The sequence below is a fragment of the Oncorhynchus keta genome, chromosome 7 (assembly GCF_023373465.1).
Source record: "Oncorhynchus keta strain PuntledgeMale-10-30-2019 chromosome 7, Oket_V2, whole genome shotgun sequence".
NCBI classification, from domain to species: domain Eukaryota; kingdom Metazoa; phylum Chordata; class Actinopteri; order Salmoniformes; family Salmonidae; genus Oncorhynchus; species Oncorhynchus keta.
The window spans coordinates 19,639,455-19,660,168 of record NC_068427.1 but is presented as its reverse complement, the minus strand read 5'-3'; the positions used below and the strand labels follow the sequence as shown (position 1 = coordinate 19,660,168).

Genomic DNA, 20,714 nt, shown 5'->3' with positions numbered 1-20,714 from the left:
TATTTTATGTAAATAAATTCAGATGGGATCCCATTTGAAGGGACAATTCACTCCAAAAAATCAGTGTCAGATGTCTTCATACCTCACTTTGGAGTGAACTGCCCCTTTTAAACGAACCGCACGCGCACACGCGCACACGCACACACACACACACACACACACACACACACACACACACACACACACACACACACACACACGCTTCAGAATAACTCCTTTTGAGTTTTCCAACGTCAATTATTGTGTCCTGCCACCAGGTGATCCAGCAGAACGAGCCCTCTGAACCAGAGCCTCCGGGCAGCTCCAAGTACCGCCTGGTGGGGGTGCTGGTCCACTCAGGCCAGGCCAGCGGCGGACACTACTACTCCTACATCACACAGAGGAACGTGGGCGGGGCAGACGGCGAGCGGAACCGCTGGTACAAGTTTGACGACGGCGACGTGACGGAGTGCAAGATGGACGACGAGGAGGAGATGAAGAACCAGTGCTTCGGAGGGGAGTACATGGGCGAGGTGTTTGACCACATGATGAAGAGGATGTCGTACCGGCGTCAGAAGCGCTGGTGGAACGCATACATCCTCTTCTACGAGCGGATGGACTCACTGGACAAGGACAGCGAGCTGGTCAAGTACATTCAGGAGCTGACCATCTCGTCCTCGTCCAACAACAAGCCGCCGCACCAGGTCAAGATGCCCGGTGTAATCGAGTGCAGTGTGCGCAAGCAGAATGTGCAGTTCATGCACAACCGTATGCAGTACAGCCTGGAGTATTTCCAGTTTGTTAAGAAACTTCTGACCTGTAACAGTGTCTATTTAAACCCTCCGCCAGGTAACTGGAACACACGCACACACGCACGCACACACGCGCACACACACGCACACACACACACACACACACACACACACACACACACACACACACACACACGCTTCAGAATAACTCCTTTTGAGTTTTAGAGCTCTTCTCGGGGTGGGTGTTGCTGCTACTCTGAGGTTTTGTTTGTCTCCTTTGTTCTCCCCTGTTATTTCCCCTGCTAATGTGTACAACCCAAGAAGTGAGATTGATATTACTGTGATTTGCCTTTTTCATTTGTGCACTGTGAATGACCCAACCTCTCACCTTAGTACCATAACGAGGCTTTTAATCACCATAACAGCGACATGACTTTTGCTTTAATAGCAGATACTTTCATTCCTCTCAATATTTAAAAAGATGACAAAGCTCCCTTCGTTTTAATCTTACCACTGGTAACACTGTGTTGGAGATGTATTCAACTTCACCGCCCCCGTAGAGAGTTGTATGAAGAAGGAACGTGTAGGATGTCAGAGTTGAACGTAACGTTGGCTGACTGTAAACTGCAGCAGTTTCCTCTGCCTTCTGCATTATTAATACAGCCAGCTAGGCCACAGTGTACTGCTGTCTGTCTGTTACACGACAGGCACAGGGAAATTAACTGACTACTGCAGGGTTAGCCATCAGTGTAAAAGCACTTGGTCAGGATGAATTGCTTCAGCTCGTGTGTGTTTGTGAAGGAGGGGGAGGTTTGTTAGGATGTGTTTGTTTCTTTTTAGTGTCTTGTGTGCAAACGGACAACTGTTCTCGTCAATGTCCCCAATTTCAGCCTCTCATTTAGGAGTAAGCAGCAAATTAGGTCTTACGGCTCTATTTGAACAGTGATGAGATTCTCGGATTCGGCTCCAGTGACTGACTCACACATTAACTTTGAAATTGAAATATTTCGCTCCGTGAAGCTCAGGAATAGTCTCTTGCTGAATATTATTCAATACCAACTTAATCCTTCACTAATTTGCATTTAGAGAAGAAACATGAATTTTCTTTCCTTTTTTCATTGAAATGTGTCATTTGGAACTTTAATGTTAATTTGTGACTAAAGTCTGAAGCAATGTTTATGTTGTTTGGTTGAATCAGGACAAGACCATCTACTGCCTGAGGCGGAGGAGATGGCTATGATTAGTGTTCAGCTGGCTGCTAAGTTCCTATTCAGCACTGGGTTCCACACCAAGAAAGTAGTGAGGGGGCCCGCCAGTGACTGGTGAGTACTGTCTGTCTCACTTTTCAACTTTGACCTGTGCTCAGATGTTGACCTGAGTGAAGGATGTTTGTTTTGTTATTCCTTTCTATCCCTGTCTCATCAGTCTCCCCTTTCTCCTCCTCACTCTTTCTCCACTCTCCCTTGCATCATTCTCTCCCTTTCTGAAACTACCCCTGCTTCCTTCATCCATTGACGCATCGCTCTCTCCTCTCCCCTTTCTCTAATCACGTGTGTATCTCTCTCTCTCCATCCCCAGGTATGATGCACTTTGCGTCCTGCTGAGACACAGTAAGAATGTACGCTACTGGTTTGCACACAACTTCCTGTTTGCCTACACCAACCGCTTCTCCGAGTACCTGCTGGAGTGCCCCAGTGCAGAGGTCCGGGGCGCGTTTGCCAAACTCATCGTCTTCATTGCACACTTCTCCCTGCAAGACGGACCCTGCCCCTCCCCCACTGCCTCTCCTGTCGGAGCCTCCACCCAACCACAGGTGAATGGGCTGGTTCTCCTATTCCTAAAACACAAACTATCAGGATGGTGTTCAGCAGGCATGAAATGGGTGAAACATTTTGAAACAGAGCAGGTACTACCTGGAATTGTCCAATAAGAACTCTTGTTTTCAGCTTCTGTTTTCAAATGTTACCCCCCCGTTCCATGCATACTGAGCATTACCCCATACAAAGCAACTTTTCTCTGTTCGAATATGTTTTAACTTCTCCCTCTCTTTCTCTCTCTCCCTCCCCTCTCTCTCTCTCTCTCTCTCTCTCTGTGTGTCAGGCATGTGATAACCTGAGTCTCAGTGACCACCTGTTGAGGACTGTATTGAACCTGCTCAGGAGAGAGGTGTCGGAGCACGGCCGACACCTGCAGCAGTACTTCAACCTCTTCGTTATGTATGCCAACCTGGGTAAGGAACACACACACACAGCCTGCCATACACACCTGCTCTCTCAACCCCTTGAGGAAGAGTATGGCTCACTGGCTATTAATTTATCTTCTTGCCTCGCTCTCCTCTTCCTTATACCCTCCCTCCCACCCTTCTCCAGGGCTGGCAGAGAAGACCCAGTTGTTGAAGCTGAGTGTCCCAGCTACCTTCATGCTGGTGGCTTTAGACGAGGGGCCTGGCCCTCCCATAAAGTACCAGTATGCTGAACTAGGCAAACTGTACACCGTAGTCTCCCAACTGGTGCGCTGCTGTGACGTGGCCGTGCGCATGCAGTCCTCCATCAATGGTGAGTTCACTCAGGGGTGAGGGGTCGTGACCTATGGTCAACGGACAAAGACGAACCAGTAACACCTGAGTCATATTCATTGTCCTTCTCTCTCCCTCTTTCTCTCTACATCCAGGTAACCCCCCTCTCCCTAACCCGTACGGTGATGCCAACCAGACCACCCCGGTGATGCCTGTGCAGCAGCTGGTGGGAGAGATCCTGTTCGTAAGGACCAGCTATGTGAAAAAGATCATTGAGGACTGCAGCAACTCAGAGGAGACGGTCAAGCTGCTGCGCTTCAGCTGCTGGGAAAACCCCCAGTTCTCCTCCACTGTACTATCAGAGCTGCTCTGGCAGGTAAGTGTTAAAACTGGTGAAAACACAGATGGACACACACACACACTTGTTTTTCTGTCCTCGTGGGGACCTACAATTTATTTCCATTCTAAATCCTATTTTCGCTATACTTAACACCTAACCCTAAACCTAACCCCTTAGCTTTTGTCCTCGTAGAGGCGTGTGAAGTCCCCACAAGGGATACTTTTCCTTGTTTTCCTATCCTTGTGGGGACTTTTGGGGATTTCAGGTCCCCACGGGGGTAGAAGAGCAAGACCACACACACACACCCACACAAACTAGACAGGTTATACAGATATAAGTATATATATTTTTAGGGGGTAGGTCAGCTTTAATATTTCAGATAGATTGTGGCTTCTATCACTGTAATTGTCTGCATCATTTCCAATCCCCCGTATCTTTTTTTGTAAATATATAATCTACTGTTCAAAAATTTGGGGTCACTTAGAAATGTCATTGTTTTTGAAAGAAAAGCACATTTTTTGTCCATTTTTAAAATGACATCAAATTGATCAGAAATATCAAATCAAATGTATTTATATAGCCCTTCGTACATCAGCTGATATCTCAAAGTGCTGTACAGAAACCCAGCCTAAAACCCCAAACAGCAAGCAATGCAGGTGTAGAAGCACAGTGTAGACATTGTTAATGTTGAAAATTACTATTCTAGCTGGAAACGGCAGATTTGGAGAAAAAGGCCCATTTATCAGCAACCATCACCTCTGTGTTCCAATGGCACGTTGTGTTAACTGATCCAAGTGAAGAGGTGACTCCGTGATGCTGGCTTTCTAGTTCCAAAGAAAAAGCCATATCTCAGACTGGCCAATAAAGATTAAGATGGGCAAAAGAACACACACTGGACAGAGGAACTCTGCCTAAAAGGCCAGCATCCCGGAGTCGCCTCTTCACTGTTGACGTTGAGACTGGTGTTTTGCGGGCACTATTTAATGAAGCTGCCCGTGAAGCTGCCTCTAAAGTCACATTTAGAAGTGTCCCATACAATAAGGAGGTGGGTTAACTATTGCATCTCAGAAGCCCCAAGTCTCCTCCTCATATTGGACATATTTCCGTTAATAAGATGTGTGCTAGATCTTATTGATAGTGTGTGTTTTGTTATCCCCCAGGTGGCGTACTCGTACACCTACGAGCTGAGGCCTTACCTGGACCTGCTGCTGCAGATCCTGCTCATTGAGGACTCCTGGCAGACTCACAGGTAGGTCAGACCCAGGGGGCAGCATCATATCTTTGCTCCTCACTTTGATCTGGAAAGGGTCACTCAGTGGACTCAGGATTTTTGTCCCAACCTAGTGTGAACTAGGGCTGTCAAAGTTTATCATGCGTTAACATGTGACATGTTAATTGTCGTAAAAAAAATGTGCGCCCTTAATCACGTCTCCATTTCTTCACTAAACGGAACCTTTTATTTAAGGTGCATGTGTTTCCACACGGAACACATCTACAATCAATGGTTGCGCCTTTTCATAGCTGAAGACCGTGTGCCTCTAGCCAAAATCATGTAGAATGTTTTTTCTTTCTTTCTGCTGCAGATGTGTGCGCCTATTGCAGGCTTTTTTAACCTACTTGCAGGACACCATTTTTTCTGGTTTTATAACATTGTTTAGCTAGCTAGCTACCAACCGGATAACTTGACCACTGTCTAGGCTCTGCACAAATTTGGATGGCACAGGAAAAACTGAAAAGGAATAGGCTACTCAAAGAGATGCTTCAATGGTAGGCTGCATATGCAAGAGTGGGGTGTGTGTGAGGGTGTGGGAGGGAGAGTGTAGGCCTATGTGTGTAAAGTTCTCTGAACAGTACAGGGTTTTCATAACATTGTTGGACAAGTTTAAAATCTATTTGTTCTTTGTATCCATAGAGACAGTTATTTTTTCCTATAGTTACACTAATTTAGAATGCCTGAAGCTTTAACAGTACTTAAAGGTGTGCGTGATAAGAGGGTGTGTGTGCATTGATAAGAGGGAGTAGGCCTACTTAAACATTGGGAGCATTGTATGTTAGTGACTTTTGGTGTTTATGTTGAAAATGCTATTAATACATAATTTTGTGTTTCCATCCATTACAATTAAAGCATAGTTTGCCTGTAATTCAATGCACTGCTTTTAAAATAGAATAGATCTTTATCTAGGGCATAATTTGAGCAAATTCAACATTTGTGATGAACTAATTACCGCAATCTTTAATTATTTTAATTGTTTGACAGCTCTAATGTCAACACATCTGATTAAATTCATCTAGGAATGGCTGGTTTCCCTGTTTGGAATTTCGTCTCTGGTTGATTTTCTGTTGTGCCAACATTATCATCCCTGCTCTGTTTTTTCTCTCCCTGCTTGGTTGTGTAGGATCCACAACGTGCTGAAGGGTATACCAGATGACAGGGATGGCCTATTTGACACCATCCAGCGCTCCAAGAACCACTACCAGAAACGGGCCTACCAGTGTATCAAGTGTATGGTAGCCCTCTTCAGCAACTGCTCTGTGGCCTACCAGATACTACAGGTATAAGAGACACAACTACACTATGCTACCATCTGAATTAGGGATGGGCATGAGTAATCTAGTACTCAAACCGACTTCAAAGCTCCATCTTTAACCAAAGATCTAAATGTTTTCAAACACAAACTATTTAGTGGAATGTGCATTGTGGCTGCCCGAACGGGCAAATTACATTTTGTCTTGAAGACGACATTAATTTGCTTTGACTCTAGTGTTCCATTTGTGCCTTTGCGGGGCATAACAAAACAGAGACCAAGCCAAGCATTGCACAATTTTTTTGCACAATGTTTTTGCACAATAATTGCGTCCCGTCTATTTTCCGCTTAGGCTACTTTGCAAACTGCTAGTATATAATTGGTTAGTCTAGGCTATAACCCCCTAGACAGGTTTCACACTGAAAATACACTAAAACATTTGTTTATTAAGACAAAGAGCATATTTTCATCAGAATCATTAAGCATAGGCCTACTCACCAAACCGATGTCGAGGCCTGTAATTTTCATCATAGGTACACTTCAACTATGACAGACAAAATGAGAAAAAAAAATCCAGAAAATCACATTTTTTATTAATTTATTTGCAAATTATGGTGGAAAATAAGTATTTGGTCACCTACAAACAAGAAAGATTTCTGGCTCTCACAGACCTTTAACTTCTTCTTTAAGAGGCTCCTCTGTCCTCCTCTCGTTACCTGTATTAATGGCACCTGTTTGAACTTGTTAACAGTATAAAAGACACCTGTCCACAACCTCAAACAGTCACACTGCAAACTCCACTATGGCCAAGACCAAATAGCTGTCAAAGGACACCAGAAACAAAATTGTAGACCTGTACCAGGCTGGGAAGACTGAATCTGCAATAGGTAAGCAGCTTGGTTTGAAGAAATCAACTGTGGGAGCAATTATTAGGAAATGGAAGACATACAAGACCACTGATAATCTCCCTCGATCTGGGGCTCCACGCAAGATCTCACCCGGTTGGGTCAAAATGATCACAAGAACGGTGAGCAAAAATCCCAGACCCACACGGGGGGACCTAGTGAATGACCTGCAGAGAGCTGGGACCAAAGTAACAAAGCCTACCATCAGTAACACACTACGCCGCCAGGGACTCAAATCCTGCAGTGCCAGACGTGTCCCCCTGCTTAAGCCAGTACATGTCTAGGCCCGTCTGAAGTTTGCTAGAGAGCATTTGGATGATCCAGAAGAAGATTGGGAGAATGTCATATGGTCAGATGAAGCCAAAATAACTTTTTTGGTAAAAACTCAACTCATCGTGTTTGGAGGACAAAGAATGCTGAGTTGCATCCAAAGAACACCATATCTACTGTGAAGCATGGGGGTGGAAACATCATGCTTGGGGGCTGTTTTTCTGCAAAGGGACCAGGACGACTGATCCGTGTAAAGGAAAGAATGAATGGGGCCATGTATCGTGAGATTTTGAGTGAAAACCTCCTTCCATCAGCAGGGGCATTGCAGATGAAACATGGCTGGGTCTTTCAGCATGACAATGATCCCAAACACACCGCCCGGGCAATGAAGGAGTGGCTTCGTAAGAAGCATTTCAAGGTCCTGGAGTGGCCTAGCCAGTCTCCAGATCTCAACCCCATAGCTCCATTCCATTCCGTTTCTTTCTTTTTTATTTATTTTTTATTCTGAAAAACTCCCCAGTCCTTAACGATTACAAGCATACCCATAACATGATACAGCCACAGCTATGCTTGAAAATATGGAGAGTGGTACTCAGTAATATCTTATTGGATTTGCCCCAAACATAACACTTTGCAAACAGGATGCATGTTTTGGAATATTTTTGTTCTGCACATGGTTCCTTCTTTTCATTCTGTCAATAAGGTTACTGTTGTGGGGTAACTACAATGGTGTTGATCCATCCTCAGTTTTCTAATTTCACAGTAATTAAACTAACTGTTTTAAAGTCCCCATTGGCCTTATGGTGAAATCCATGAGCAGTTTCCTTCCTCTACGACCACTGAGTTGGGAAGGATGCCTGTCTCTTTGTAGTGACTGGGTGTATTAATACACCATCCAAAGTGTAGTTAATAACTTTACCATGCTCAAAGGGATATGTCTGCTTTTTATTTTTTACCCATCTACCAATAGGTACCCTTCTTTGTAAGGCATTGGAAAACCTCTGGTCTTTGTGGTTGAGTATGTGTTTGAAATTCATTGCTCGACTGAGGGACCTTACAGATCACTGAATGTGGGGTACAAAAATGAGGTAGTCCTTTAAAAAGAAATCATGTTAACCCCTATTATTTCACAGTGAGTCCATGCAACTTATTGTGACTTGTTAAGCACATTTGTACTCTTGAACATATTTAGATTTGCCATAGCAAAGGGGTTGAATACTTAATAAGTAAACATTTTGATACACTATACTTGCTTGTTTTGTCTCACAAACTCGAATTAGGAACTCTTCTAATTTTAACAACCAGGAAATGGCGTAGTGAATTCTGCATAGTGTATCTGTAAATGGCACTTGCTTATTTATTGACTGAATATTCACTGAGTGTACACAACATTAGGAACACCTTCCTAATATCGAGTTGCACCCCCCTTTGCCCTCAGAACAGCCTCAATTTGTCAGGGCCTGGACTACAAGGTGTCGAGCATTCCATAGGGATGCTGGTCCATGTTGACTCCAGTGCTTCCCACAGTTGTCAAGTTTGCTGTATGTCCTTTGGGTGGAACATTATTAATACACACAGGAAACTGTTGAGCGTGAAAAACCCAGCAGCGATGCAGTTCTTGACACACTGAAACCGGTGCACCTGGCAAGTACTACAATACCCTGTTCAAAAGCACTTAAATATTTTGTCTTGTCCATTCACCCTCTGAATGGCACACATACACAATCCACGTCTCAATTGTCTCTGCTTAAAAAGCCTTCTTCAACCTGTCTCCTCCCCCCATCATTGATTGAAGTGGTTTTAAAAGGTGTGCTCGTGGCTTTCCCCTGGGTTCACCTGGACAGTCCATGTCATGGAAAGTTTCTATTGTTTTGTACACTGTGTATATATGGGGCAATTGAGCAATTATGATTTATCTGTAATGGTTAGACAAATTAGGCATTGTTGGCATAGGCTTATAGACAAATGTGATTTATTTAAATTTTAGTTTTTTTTGCGGGACATGTATTCTAAAAATACAGGCCTTGTGTTCTATACTAAACAAAAATATGAACGCAACATGTGAAGTGTTGGTTTCATGAACTGAAGTAAAATATCCCAGAAATGTTCCATACACACAAAAAGCTTATTTCTCACAAATGTCTTTACATCCTTGTTAGTGAGCATTTCTCCTTTGCCAAGATATACCAATCCTGTCAGGTGGATGGATAATGAAGAAGCTGATTAAACAGCATGCTCAATACACAGGTGCACCTTGTGCTGGGGTACAATAAAAGGCCACTCTAAAATGTGCAGTTTTGTCACACAACACAATGCCACAGATATCTCAAGTTTTGAGGGAGGGTGCAATTGGCATGCTGGCTACAGGAATGCACATCAGAGCTGTTGCCAGAGAAAATAATGAGCCGTCTCCAACGTCATTTTAGAGAATTTGACAGTACGTCCAACCGGCCTCAGAACCTCAGACCACGTGTAACCACGCCAGCCCTGGACCTCCACATCCATCTATTTCACCTACTGGATCGTCTGAGACCAGCCACCCGGACAGCTGATGAGTTTTTGTAAATAAAAATAAATAAATGTATCCTTTATTTAACTAGGCAAGTCATTTAAGAACAAATTCTTATTTACAATGACGGCCTACTCCGGCCAAACCCGGACGACGCTGGGCCAATCGCCCTATGGGACTCCCAATCACAGCCGGATGTGATGCAGCCTGGATTCGAACCAGGGACTGCAGTGATGCCTCTTACACTGAGATGCAGTGTTTTAGACCACTGTGCCACTCGGGAGCCCAGAAACTGAGGAGTGTGGGGAAATCTCATTTTGTTTGGCTGGGCCTGGCTCCCCAGTGGCTGGGCCAGGCTCCCCAGTGGCTGGGCCAGGCTCCCCAGTGGGCTGGGCCAGGCTCCCCAGTGGGGTGGGCCTGTGCCCAACAAGACCCACCCATGGCTGCGCCCCTGCCCATAGCCCATCTCTAGTCTGAATCTAGGAGTCATTTTATTCTGTAAATAGCCCTTCATTGATCTTTTTATTTTATTTAAAAAAATGAAATCATATTTTCAGGATTCAGAATTGCAACGGAAGGAAAAAGGTAATTCATAAGCATAGTATGTGTTTCTCTGTCCTGCAGAGTAACGGGGACCTGAAGCGTAAGTGGACGTGGGCAGTGGAGTGGCTCGGTGACGAGCTGGAAAGGAGGCCCTACACAGGGAACCCTCAGTACACCTACAACAACTGGTCTCCCCCAGTCCAGAGCAACGAGACCTCCAACGGATACTTCCTGGAGCGCTCGCACTCCGCACGCATGACCCTGGCCAAGGCCTGTGAACTCTGCCCTGAGGAGGTAAGACTCACACCAAATGATGCACACACACACAACACAAAGGTAATCCAATAGTATCTAACATGGATGCATGTCTGAAATGGTAGTAGTTGAAGTAGAGAAAGGTCTGTATTGGAAAGTCCCTCCAAAAAAGTGGTGTCTTTTTGAAGGATGCATCATTTTGACCTACAGAGTTAAAATGATGTAATGTGGAGACGTGGAGCTTGCCTGTTGTAATAATAGTGCTAAGGAATTTGTAAAACAGAGCAGTGTTGATTATGTGGGACCTCAATATGCAGCAATACATAAACTATACCATTTTCTTTGTGATGTATTGTTAACATGTTGACGCTAACCATCTGTTTTTTCACTCTTCTCTGTCTCAAGTATTTTCAAGTGTTACTGGAACTGAATGTTTTTAAAGCTACAGTTGAGAGTTCCAAGTTAGCGCAAAGGTTATTTTGGAAACAGTAAACTGTAATCTGCTGGGAAATGATTTCTTAAGTATTTTTGTAATCTTCAGAATTTATACATGTTTTTACTATAGGTAAGGGCTTTGAGTTTTTGACACATTTTATTTCCAGTTTATACGCCCATAGTATATTGTAAGCTAACATTATTACAATACTTTTTTCTATCATTTCCCTTATTTGTGTTCCAAAGTTGTATTTGCTGAAGCTCGGTGTACATTATGTTCAGCCTAATTGATCCTTATCATAAATAGCGATATGATAGAAATGAAATGATATGCTACTTGAAAACTTTTTTTTTTAAACGAAGAAATCCACTTGAAAGCATTGTTTATTGACACTTGTATATATTATGCAATGATATCAATTATGCTATTTCAAACTAGTGTCACTTAACGAAGCACGGTGAGGCGGTGTCTGAAGAAGATGCTGCCATGCGGAAATCGTCCTCGCCACAGCAGCTTTTGCCAGGGGAAGGGACAGGACAGCAGCACACTGTAAGCCCTCATATATAACCGCCTACCCTTCTCCTCCTCCACTCTGACTTCTCTCTAGATGCTCCATACAGGGCGATGTTACTGCTGTCCACTAGGAGCACAGTGACACGACGAGAGTAGCCCGGGCAGTATTGGAGCAGGACAATAACAGATGGCAGTGACGAGATGTCTGCTCGGCTGTTTGCGTGCTTCTCCCAAAAGTGATTTTGAAATTTAGTGATTGTGCAAATGATTCAACCAAAAAATCCTTTCTGAGTATCCAGTAACTGACAATGCAGCCAACTCAAGGTTCGTAGGCAGAGACTGGAGATAAATGTATCCTAGTAGAGAATTAATAGAGCCAAACTCCAACAGGTGAATTCTAATGTTGAACCATCACCAACTATGAGCAGCAAACAGAGAGCAAACGTTTCCTCTTTCCAGTCCGGTAGCAGTGTCCCATTGGTTACCTAAAGCAGCACTGACTTCCTGGCTTCACTTACGTTTTATTGGTTCTCCATCTCAACGTAACCCTTTTAATCCAATCGATACCGTTTGTTCCTCCTCCCCAAAGCAAACTCAACCTGCGGTGTGACTGGCCATATGACACAACTGATCGAAAACTCTTAGCCTTGGCTATAGTGGATGATGAGGTGCTAGCCTAGTGTTGATGTCATGTAGTGTACTTACTGTGTGTTCAAGTGATGTTGTTTTTGTGTTGAGACTAGGTCTACATAGGGGCAACCTGTGGTTTGTGCATCAGCCATGTAATGGCACGTGTTAATATATCGCTAATCAACAGGACTCATTGAACAGTTCACGTCTTAATGTTGATGTATTTAAAAATATATATATATATACATTTTTTAAACTCCTTTTTCTCCCCAATTTCGTTTTATCCAATTGGTAGTTAGTCTTGTCTCATCGCTAGAGCCTGGACTCTAACCCAGAATCTCTAGTGGCACAGCTAGCATTGCAGTGCCTTAGACCACTGCGCCACTCGGGAGGCCCATGTTGATTGTTTTTATCGGAAACTTTGCCTTGCATACAGTTAGAATTGTAACCCATCTATATGCATGTCCAATTTTATAATAAATCTGGACAGATGGAATCACTAGTTTAGAAAAAGCATGTCTTTGGAGCACAAGTTTAATTGACGATAGGCAGCACCTACTTTACCCACACGTTATTGTAGGATTACAATAGGGGTCTGTAGTAGTATTGAGTGCATGTTTTCAGGCACATTTCCAGTACAATAATTTTGTTATATCATCAACCTACCTCTACCCCACTTAGGGGTAGCTGTTCTCTATCCCTGGTTTGTCTGGTCACATGTTGTAATGTGTTCAGCTGGATGTTGTAGTGTGTCAGTCTGTCTTTATAAGCAGACCGAATCATGATAGACACAGGGCCAGTTGATGCAAGCACAAAGATGCTAGTCTAAAGATAACACTGGCCTAACCGCCACAGAACTATCATGGATTGAACAAACTGAAAGCAGTGTGTTTAAATTCTTCAGTTTTTCTCGGATCCAGTGCATTCGCATCTAGTATTAGACCCTTCAAATTAGCCCATATCAACATTATAAGAACAGCTCTGGCCCCAGTCCCGTTGGTGTTCTATGGAAACATGAGCTCGTTAAAAGCATGTCTCCCACCACACTGTGGAGAAGCTCGCTAGCGGAGAATAACACCCACTCACATAACAAAGTCTCTTTTCTATTTATACCTCTGTCAGTTGATATTATTACATCCAAGGCTGTCACACTCTCCTACACAGCATGTGCCTCGCTTTCATCTCATTCAGTTAAAATAGGCTAAAGTAGGACAACGTTCCCATCCAGTGCAAAGGCATATTAACATACTCTTTGGTCTGCTATTGGGTCCATGGACTTGAGCTGTGTGTGAATGTTGGTGTTAGGTAGAAAAATGCATTGGGAATAAAACTATTCTTTGACTTCATTTCCCAGGAGCCCGATGACCAGGAAGCCCCGGAAGATCAGGACACCTCCCCTCCAGATGACATCTCCCTCTACCCTCATTTGTCTCCGGGGACTACGACACAGTTTCAGCAGGTACACACCCACTATATTGTATATCTACTACATTGTAGAAGAAGCATGATATTTAGACTTTTAAGTAGCCATGTACTTGAAGAACCAATAGCAGACATTTTGTGTCAAGTTCCACCGCATATCAGTTTAACAAAAAACGGATTGTTTTCTCATTCCCCAGCAGAACAACCACCCCCACGGGCAGCCGTACACAGGCCCAGCTGCCCAGCACATGAACAACCCCCAGCGCCCTGTCCCTTCCTCTGCCACAGGCCCTGCGCCCGGCACAGGCCCACAAGCACAAGACAACTGGGAGAGCACTGAGGAGGTCCCCTCCACCACCTCCTTGGCCCCTGCTCCGCCTAAGGAGTAACACCGGCCCTCCCCTCTGCTGTGCCTCCATCGTCCTGCTCTCTTTCCTCTCGCCGACCGACCGAGCTCCTGATCGGGGGCCTCAAGGGCACGGCAGGGCCAGGCTTCACAGCTCCTCTCCAGGCCCCTACTGTGAGTCTCTCCCCCTCCAGCCTGCACTGCCTGTCTGGGGGGGGGGTGCTCTCCCCTGGGATACTTATGTCCTGCAGACTGGAGCCTGGCTGCTGTCGACAGCAGCGGGGTAATAAACATAATGACCCAGGCCTGACGATGCTGATGCGCTTGTCTACATGACGGAAAGGTGTACATAATATGTTCATGTTTTGACTGTTCAAAAAATTAATCCCCCGCAATAGCGTAACTCTGTCAGGTTTGCTGTTGGGAGATAACAAAAAAATAAAACGCTTAAGAGAACTCCTTTTTGTTTTATCACCCATGCACAGCAGTGCGATTTGGTCTGACATCAGTTACTGGTCATTCACCTTTAGGAGGACACATATTAAGCTCCTTGACAACCTCTTGACCCATGCCAAATCAACTCACGTGCTGGGGTTTTAGTGTGAGACATGGAATGGTTGGGTGAACTTTCTGTGTTTTGGTTGATGTGAAAAAGTGATGCAAAATTGTTCTGGCACTCTCATTGCCTTCTATTTTTGTTCTGGTAATCCAATCCTTTCAGAAGCTATAGATAATATGCTGTAACATTTAGCATGGCTTCTCACCAGAATAGCATAGCGCAAGGGGAAATGTCATCCCAACTGACGTCCTTAGTCCTAGAGGACACTTCCTTTAGGCTTTTTTAATGCTCATCTACCCCTTGTTGAACCAATGTAAGAATAAGTGGCTTTTCAATTGCTCATTGTTAAAATCCTCCAACTTCACATTCGGCAGTCAGTTTAGTTTATCTATAGGAATTGAGAAAATTAAAAACATATGCAACAGATTTGCTCTGCCAGGCTACCTGATGTGTACTAGACTGTGGTTTGCTTCTGTATCTTTTTGGTAGAGCCTAGTCTTAGACGACCGCTACCATTCTTTCATGGAGCTCACCGGGCAGCAGCATCGGAGAATGGGAACACAGTAGGATTAGAAGATATCGGCTGGTTAGTCATGTTGCAACTTGAGCTAAACGTAAACATCAGTAAATACTGTATTTAATTGGTAAGTTCAACCGTGTATTTTTTGGATTTGTCAAATACCAAATACTCCTGCAAATGAAAATATTCTGCACACCGTATTATATTTAAATATTTTGCTCTTATTTTATAGAATTTATTTTGTTGTATTTCACAAAAAAAAAAATTTGATTTGAGGAACATTGTCCGTGTTATTTTTAATGGAGATTTTGACTGAACAGAGTTCTGCGCCCAGTTTGCCGACTTTTGTTTTGGCCATGGTGTGACGTTGAATTCTGGAGCTAGTCGCGATGTGAGGTTTTGTGCACAGAAATATAAAATAAAAAAAAGCATTGCCCTTAGCACATAAAGAACATGGAATTTTGACTGTCTTTTGTATATATGCAAATACATGATGCACATTGAAATTGCTATTTACTTTCTGGGTGCTCAGGATGTGCCTAAAACTAAATGGCCAATACCTACCTGCAGGATCTTACATGCTTTGCAGTTTATTGAACTTGGGCTTATAAAATGCAGCATACTAGATCGGACCTTGTGATACCATGATTAAGCTCCCTTTATTTTAACCATGTCTTAATTAATTGTTGGGAAAAACGCTTTGGATAAATGCCATTAAGCAGACGAATTATGGTGATCCGGCCCCATCAACCGCACTCAAATCTACTACACTTTTATAAAATGTAACCCTCACCGCTAGATGAGTGCTACCAAAAACAGAGCGAATTGTCCTCGTATCCAACTCCATTGCTACAAAAGGAGTCATAGATCAGCTTCCTTGGAACATTTTATTGTAAAGGGAGTTAGTTCTCCTTCTCCGTGACCGTCTTTGTTCCACGCAGTCTGCCTGTACGACGGGCAGCAATGAGACCGACCTTGCGACCAGCGGGTGCATCCCTCCTGATAGTTGAGGGTTTTCCAATATGCTGGTGGTTACCACCACCGAAGGGATGTTCAACAGGCTAGAAAGAAGTTAGAAACATGTTAGCAAAGGGCCATTTACAAACATCAGGTGCAGAGGAGATAATTATTTTTCCAGAGATTGAGGTAGAACATAAGATTCTTAAACATAGGGATGGATGAAAATGCCCAACCTACCCAAAAATAGATATGCAGAAGATTTCATGTCCACTTACATTCATGGCCACACCACGGACACGTGGCCAGGAGTTCCTCTTGGCCTTGTACTTGTGGTAGGCACGACCGGCCTTCAGGATGGGCTTGTCAATACGTCCACCTCCGGCAACCACACCTGAAGCCCAGAGGAGAGAGAAGCATTAAGCATTGGACAGGATTTCCTACCCAGGCAATATGCTCTGAAAGCAACCATGTCACGTGCGATGACCTGTATTCTTAACAGCAAATCAGAATTGTAGCCGCTTAAGTTTCTGGTCTCTAGCTTAACCAACTGCCTACAAACAATCAGTCACCAAATCGATCCAAAATACTGCAGCTGGAAATCAGAGCAGATTCCTTACACTTCAACGATCCAAGAGAAGGTCGTTAACTTGACATTGGATCCAGTTAATGAGAAATTATAATTTTTATTATACTAGGCAAGTCAGTTAAGAACAAATTCTTATTTTCAATGACGGTCTAGGAACAGAACGACATATTTGTACCATGTCAGCTCGTGTGTTTGAATCACTGGCAAAGGTTTGTGGTCAAAGATCAAAATGTAGGTCATGCATCCACCTCTCCCTATTAAATCAGAAAGCATCAGCAAACATGTCATATTTTGTGTTCTTACCAACGACAGCTCTGTTAGCAGAAGCAATGACCTTCTTGGAGCCAGAGGGAAGCTTGACTCTGGACTTCTTGGTCTCTGGGTTGTGGGAGATGACTGTGGCGTAGTTCCCAGACGCCCTGGCCAGCTTGCCCCTGTCGCCAGGTTTCTCCTCCAGGCAGCAGATGATGGTTCCCTCAGGCATGGTGCCCACAGGCAGAACATTACCAATGTTCAGCTGAGCTGAGAAGGGAACATTTATTAAGGTACCAGGTATTCACATTGTAGTTGTAGATTAGATCCTAAGAGATGACAACTGCCATCTAACCAGCATACCATAGAATGTGTTAGACACAGGGTTGTTAACCTGTAGGCTGCCAAGTACGTGTCAATCTCCATTCCTTACCTTTCTTGCCACAGTAGATGAACTGTCCGGTGTGGATGCCCTCAGCAGCAATGAACAGCTCAGTCCTCTTCTTGAACCGGTAGGGGTCACGGAAAGCCACCTTGGCAAGGGGAGCACCACGGCCAGGGTCATGGATAATGTCCTGAGAGAGACAAAGGTCAGGTCCAAAGCAGATGGATGTTACACAAAATAAACTACCTAAAAGAATGCACGGCAAACGCAACTTTGGACCTTGTAGAAAACATTTTAACAGCAAGAGCTATTGTGAGAGCGCTTACCTTCACGATTCCCTTGATGTAACCATGACGTTCTGCGAAGTCAATGTGTCTGAGTTTAGCAGCACCTTTTCTGTGCTTCACGTGGGCTTTGAACACGGAGCCGGCACCTTTTCTCTGTCCCCTGATAACACGTCCCATCGTGACTGGAAAGAAATTGAGAGTATTCTGTTAGAGCCAGGATAAAAGTAGAGATTTCTACAGTTCAACAGATATACTAGCAATAGCCTACATGATAGCAAGTTACGCCACATTCATGAATGTGTGACGTTATGTAGCTACTATTTTTATTTTCTCAACAAATACTTGCCGCAGTTAGCTACTGAAGAAATGTACAGTATCTACCTAGCTAGTTAACCAACGAACTCTGAAATCAAGTAGGGATCATGTTCTGCAAGAAAGGTGAATTGATAACTGAAAACTTTATATAATAAAAATGGACAATACACTTGCGTGTCTGGTTGCTAGCCAGCCATCATGCGGATTTTCCTAGCATGCCAACACTAGTTAGCTACCTCTAAAACTTAAGACGCCAACACTCACTACACTATACAAGTTCATCCAACTAGAAACCATGCACATAAACGTTGGGTAAAAGCTATTGTGAACTATTCTACAGCAACTGCCCGGCGGCTCTACGGTCGTGATAAATACAGAACGTCTGAACAAATCACCGAACCAGAAAATCGAGCTACCAGCGGCTAGTGACCAACTACTGTAAGGTACACCAAAACGACAGGCCATGTCACTGCACACCCATACACACAACACTCATCCAATAATTAAAACGCAATAATCACATTTTGTCGCTTAAATAATAAAACGACTATACTTAGCAGTGTTTATTGTATATGTTCTGGTTACATTTTCGAGAGGATGATAGGATTTTAAAACAGATTTAACTCGGATTATGTGAAGAGAATAAAATCGCCATTCCCCTACCTAAACCCCGATGACGGAAAGAGGAAGAGTCCGACGATTTCTTCCGGTGAAATATACCGTGGGGCTGATGGGAACAGTAGGCACGTGTTTTTTTTTTTTGCTGCTGTGAATTAGATTGCCCAACAGATGGCAGCAGATCATTAGCAGACATCTATTTGTGTTTGATAAAGCTTCCATTGCTTTACACACACGGAGTACAGAGCAGGACGCATCCAGGTATGTCTCATCATGTAACTTCACGATTTAATTCCTTTTCACCTCCGTAATTACACTCATTTTCAAGTGTTAATGTCATGTACAAAAGTACAGTGAAATGCCTTACTTGCAAGCGCTAAACCCAACAATAACGTAAACAATATCAATGTAGTACTAAAAAGAACATAAAGTAGAACAAAGAGCGATGTTCCACTCCTCAGAAAATATGAATATCTAAACACATACAATTTCCCAATTTTTTTGCCCTTTTTGAACTTTTTTTTAACACTGAGTTCACTGCCAGGTTAAATAAGGTTGTTGACATTCCCAAAAAGAGGTAGGCTAAATGCCTGGTCTGGAGGATTGACCTGTGGGACAGACAAGGTTTGCGTTCTCCTGCTCAGATGTTGCTGATGCATGCCATACCTTACAATGCCTGGATAGGTATTTTACGCATCAGCAAACCACATCATATGTTATAGCAATCTGGTGCGCAACCGCACAGTCAATGACATGGCATGCAATCATTGGGTGATGCATGCAACGACTGATTAAGGGAGCACGGCCAATGATTTCTTCTTCCCAACTCCTGCTACTTCCCTTCATCCCTGTCTGTGGCTTGCTATTATGCAAATCTTCCACAGCCAAACTCTGCCACACAGCCTATTACTACCTCTGATTAACCTGATCCCCTCAACACAGGGCCTGACTAACGCATTTGGGGCCCGGGGCACCGGCCTCTTTTTTTGTCTGGAAGTCAGCTAACTTCCTGAATTTCAACACATTTCGCCATGGTGCAGAGAGAAGAATGTGCAGTTTTATAACACTATTCTAGACATGTTCTTTCCTTATATCACTGAGCTAGAAGATAGAAGGGAGGAAGGAAGAGGTGAAGAGAGATAGAGAGGGAGTGGTAGAGCAAGAGAGGGGTCTGAAGAAGGCATTAGGCCATGTAAGAAAATAGCCTCTTGTTGTGTTTCGTCCTCTCCTTATCTGTACTGACCTGGCAGGGCAAGGGGAACTTAAAACTGCATTGTTGGTTAAGGGCTTGTAAGTAAGCATTTCACTGTAAGGTCTACACCTTACAGTGAATTGCTTACTTACAAGCCCTTAACCAACAATGCAGTTTTAAGAAAAATACAAAATAAATCAAATAAATAAAAGTAACAAATAATTAAAAGGCAGCAGTAAAATAACAATAGTGAGGCTATATACAGGGGGTACCGGTACAGAGTCAATGCGCGGGGGCACCGGTTAGTCGAGGTAATTGAGGTAATATATACATGTGAGTAGAGTTATTAAAGTGATTTATGTATAGATAATAACAGATAGGAGCAGCAGTGTAAAAGGGGGGATGCAATGCAATGCAAATAGTCTGGGTATCCATTTGATTAGATGTTCAGTAGTCTTATGGCTTGCAGGTAGAAGCTGTTTTAGAAGCCTCTTGAACAGAGATTTGGCGCTCCGGTACCGCTTGCCATGCTGTAGCAGAGAGAACAGTCTATTTTAAAAAAATAATTATTTCACCTTTATTTTACCACGTAGGCCAGTTGAGAACAAGTTCTCATATACAACTGCGACCTGGCCAAGATAAAGCAAAGCAGTGCGACACAAACAACAACACAAAGTTACACATGGAATTAACAAATGTACAGTCAATAACACAATAGAAAAAATCAATATACAGTGTGTGCAAATGAGGTAAGATTAGGGAGGTAAAGCAATAAATAGGCCGTGGCGAATTAATGACAATGTAGCAATTAAACACTGAAGTGATAGATGTGCAGAAGATGAATGTGCAAGTAGAGATACTGGGGTGACAAGGAGCAAAAAATATATATATAACAATATGGGGATGAGGTATTTGGATGGGCTATTTACAGATGGGCTATGTACAGGTGCAATGATCTGTCAGCTGTTCTGACAGCTGATGCTTAAAGTTAGTGAGGGAGACATTAGTCTCCAGCTTCAGTGATTTTTGCAGTTTGTTCCAGTCATTGGCAGCAGAGAACTGGAAGGAAAGGCGGCCAAAGGGGGAATTGGCTTTGGGGG

The 20,714-nt window shown here is 43.6% G+C and overlaps 2 protein-coding genes across 8 annotated transcripts in view; one reads left to right on the top strand and one right to left on the bottom strand.

Moving 5' to 3' along the window:
- usp9 (ubiquitin specific peptidase 9) overlaps positions 1-15,471 on the top strand; it is an 83,771-nt gene extending 68,300 nt beyond the window's left edge. For 4 of the 7 annotated variants that reach the window (XM_052522153.1, XM_052522152.1, XM_052522151.1 and 1 more), the window contains 12 exons: positions 258-828; positions 1,930-2,053; positions 2,310-2,544; positions 2,832-2,961; positions 3,101-3,286; positions 3,402-3,622; positions 4,747-4,835; positions 5,983-6,139; positions 10,420-10,632; positions 11,468-11,578; positions 13,527-13,631; positions 13,792-15,471. In XM_052522153.1, coding sequence (XP_052378113.1) covers positions 258-828; positions 1,930-2,053; positions 2,310-2,544; positions 2,832-2,961; positions 3,101-3,286; positions 3,402-3,622; positions 4,747-4,835; positions 5,983-6,139; positions 10,420-10,632; positions 11,468-11,578; positions 13,527-13,631; positions 13,792-13,983 — 2,334 coding nt within the window. In that variant the 3' untranslated portion in view covers positions 13,984-15,471. Of the gene's footprint in view, positions 1-257; positions 829-1,929; positions 2,054-2,309; positions 2,545-2,831; positions 2,962-3,100; positions 3,287-3,401; positions 3,624-4,746; positions 4,836-5,982; positions 6,140-10,419; positions 10,633-11,467; positions 11,579-13,526; positions 13,632-13,791 lie in introns of all 7 variants that reach the window. The other 3 variants (XM_052522149.1, XM_052522154.1, XM_052522150.1) reach the window with 2 other exon arrangements.
- A 421-nt stretch (positions 15,472-15,892) lies between these two features.
- On the bottom strand, positions 15,893-18,573 carry rpl8 (ribosomal protein L8). The gene is made up of 6 exons (XM_035755655.2): positions 18,468-18,573; positions 17,529-17,671; positions 17,251-17,392; positions 16,869-17,087; positions 16,255-16,370; positions 15,893-16,080 (listed from the first exon to the last, which is right to left on the bottom strand). Exons 2-6 carry the CDS (start codon positions 17,664-17,666, stop codon positions 15,922-15,924), a joined length of 774 nt encoding a protein of 257 aa, XP_035611548.1. The 5' UTR covers positions 17,667-17,671; positions 18,468-18,573; the 3' UTR covers positions 15,893-15,921.
- Between the last annotated feature and the right edge of the window lie 2,141 nt (positions 18,574-20,714).

Excerpts from the sequence above, each read along its gene's own strand:
- rpl8 (XM_035755655.2), bottom strand. The coding sequence starts at position 17,666 with ATGGGACGTGTTATCAGGGGACAGAGAAAAGGTGCCGGCTCCGTGTTC. Across the intron at positions 17,088-17,250 it reads CATCTACTGTGGCAAGAAAG|CTCAGCTGAACATTGGTAAT; the intron begins GTAAGGAATGGA and ends TTCCCTTCTCAG. Across the intron at positions 16,081-16,254 it reads TCCGTGGTGTGGCCATGAAT|CCTGTTGAACATCCCTTCGG; the intron begins GTAAGTGGACAT and ends ACTTCTTTCTAG.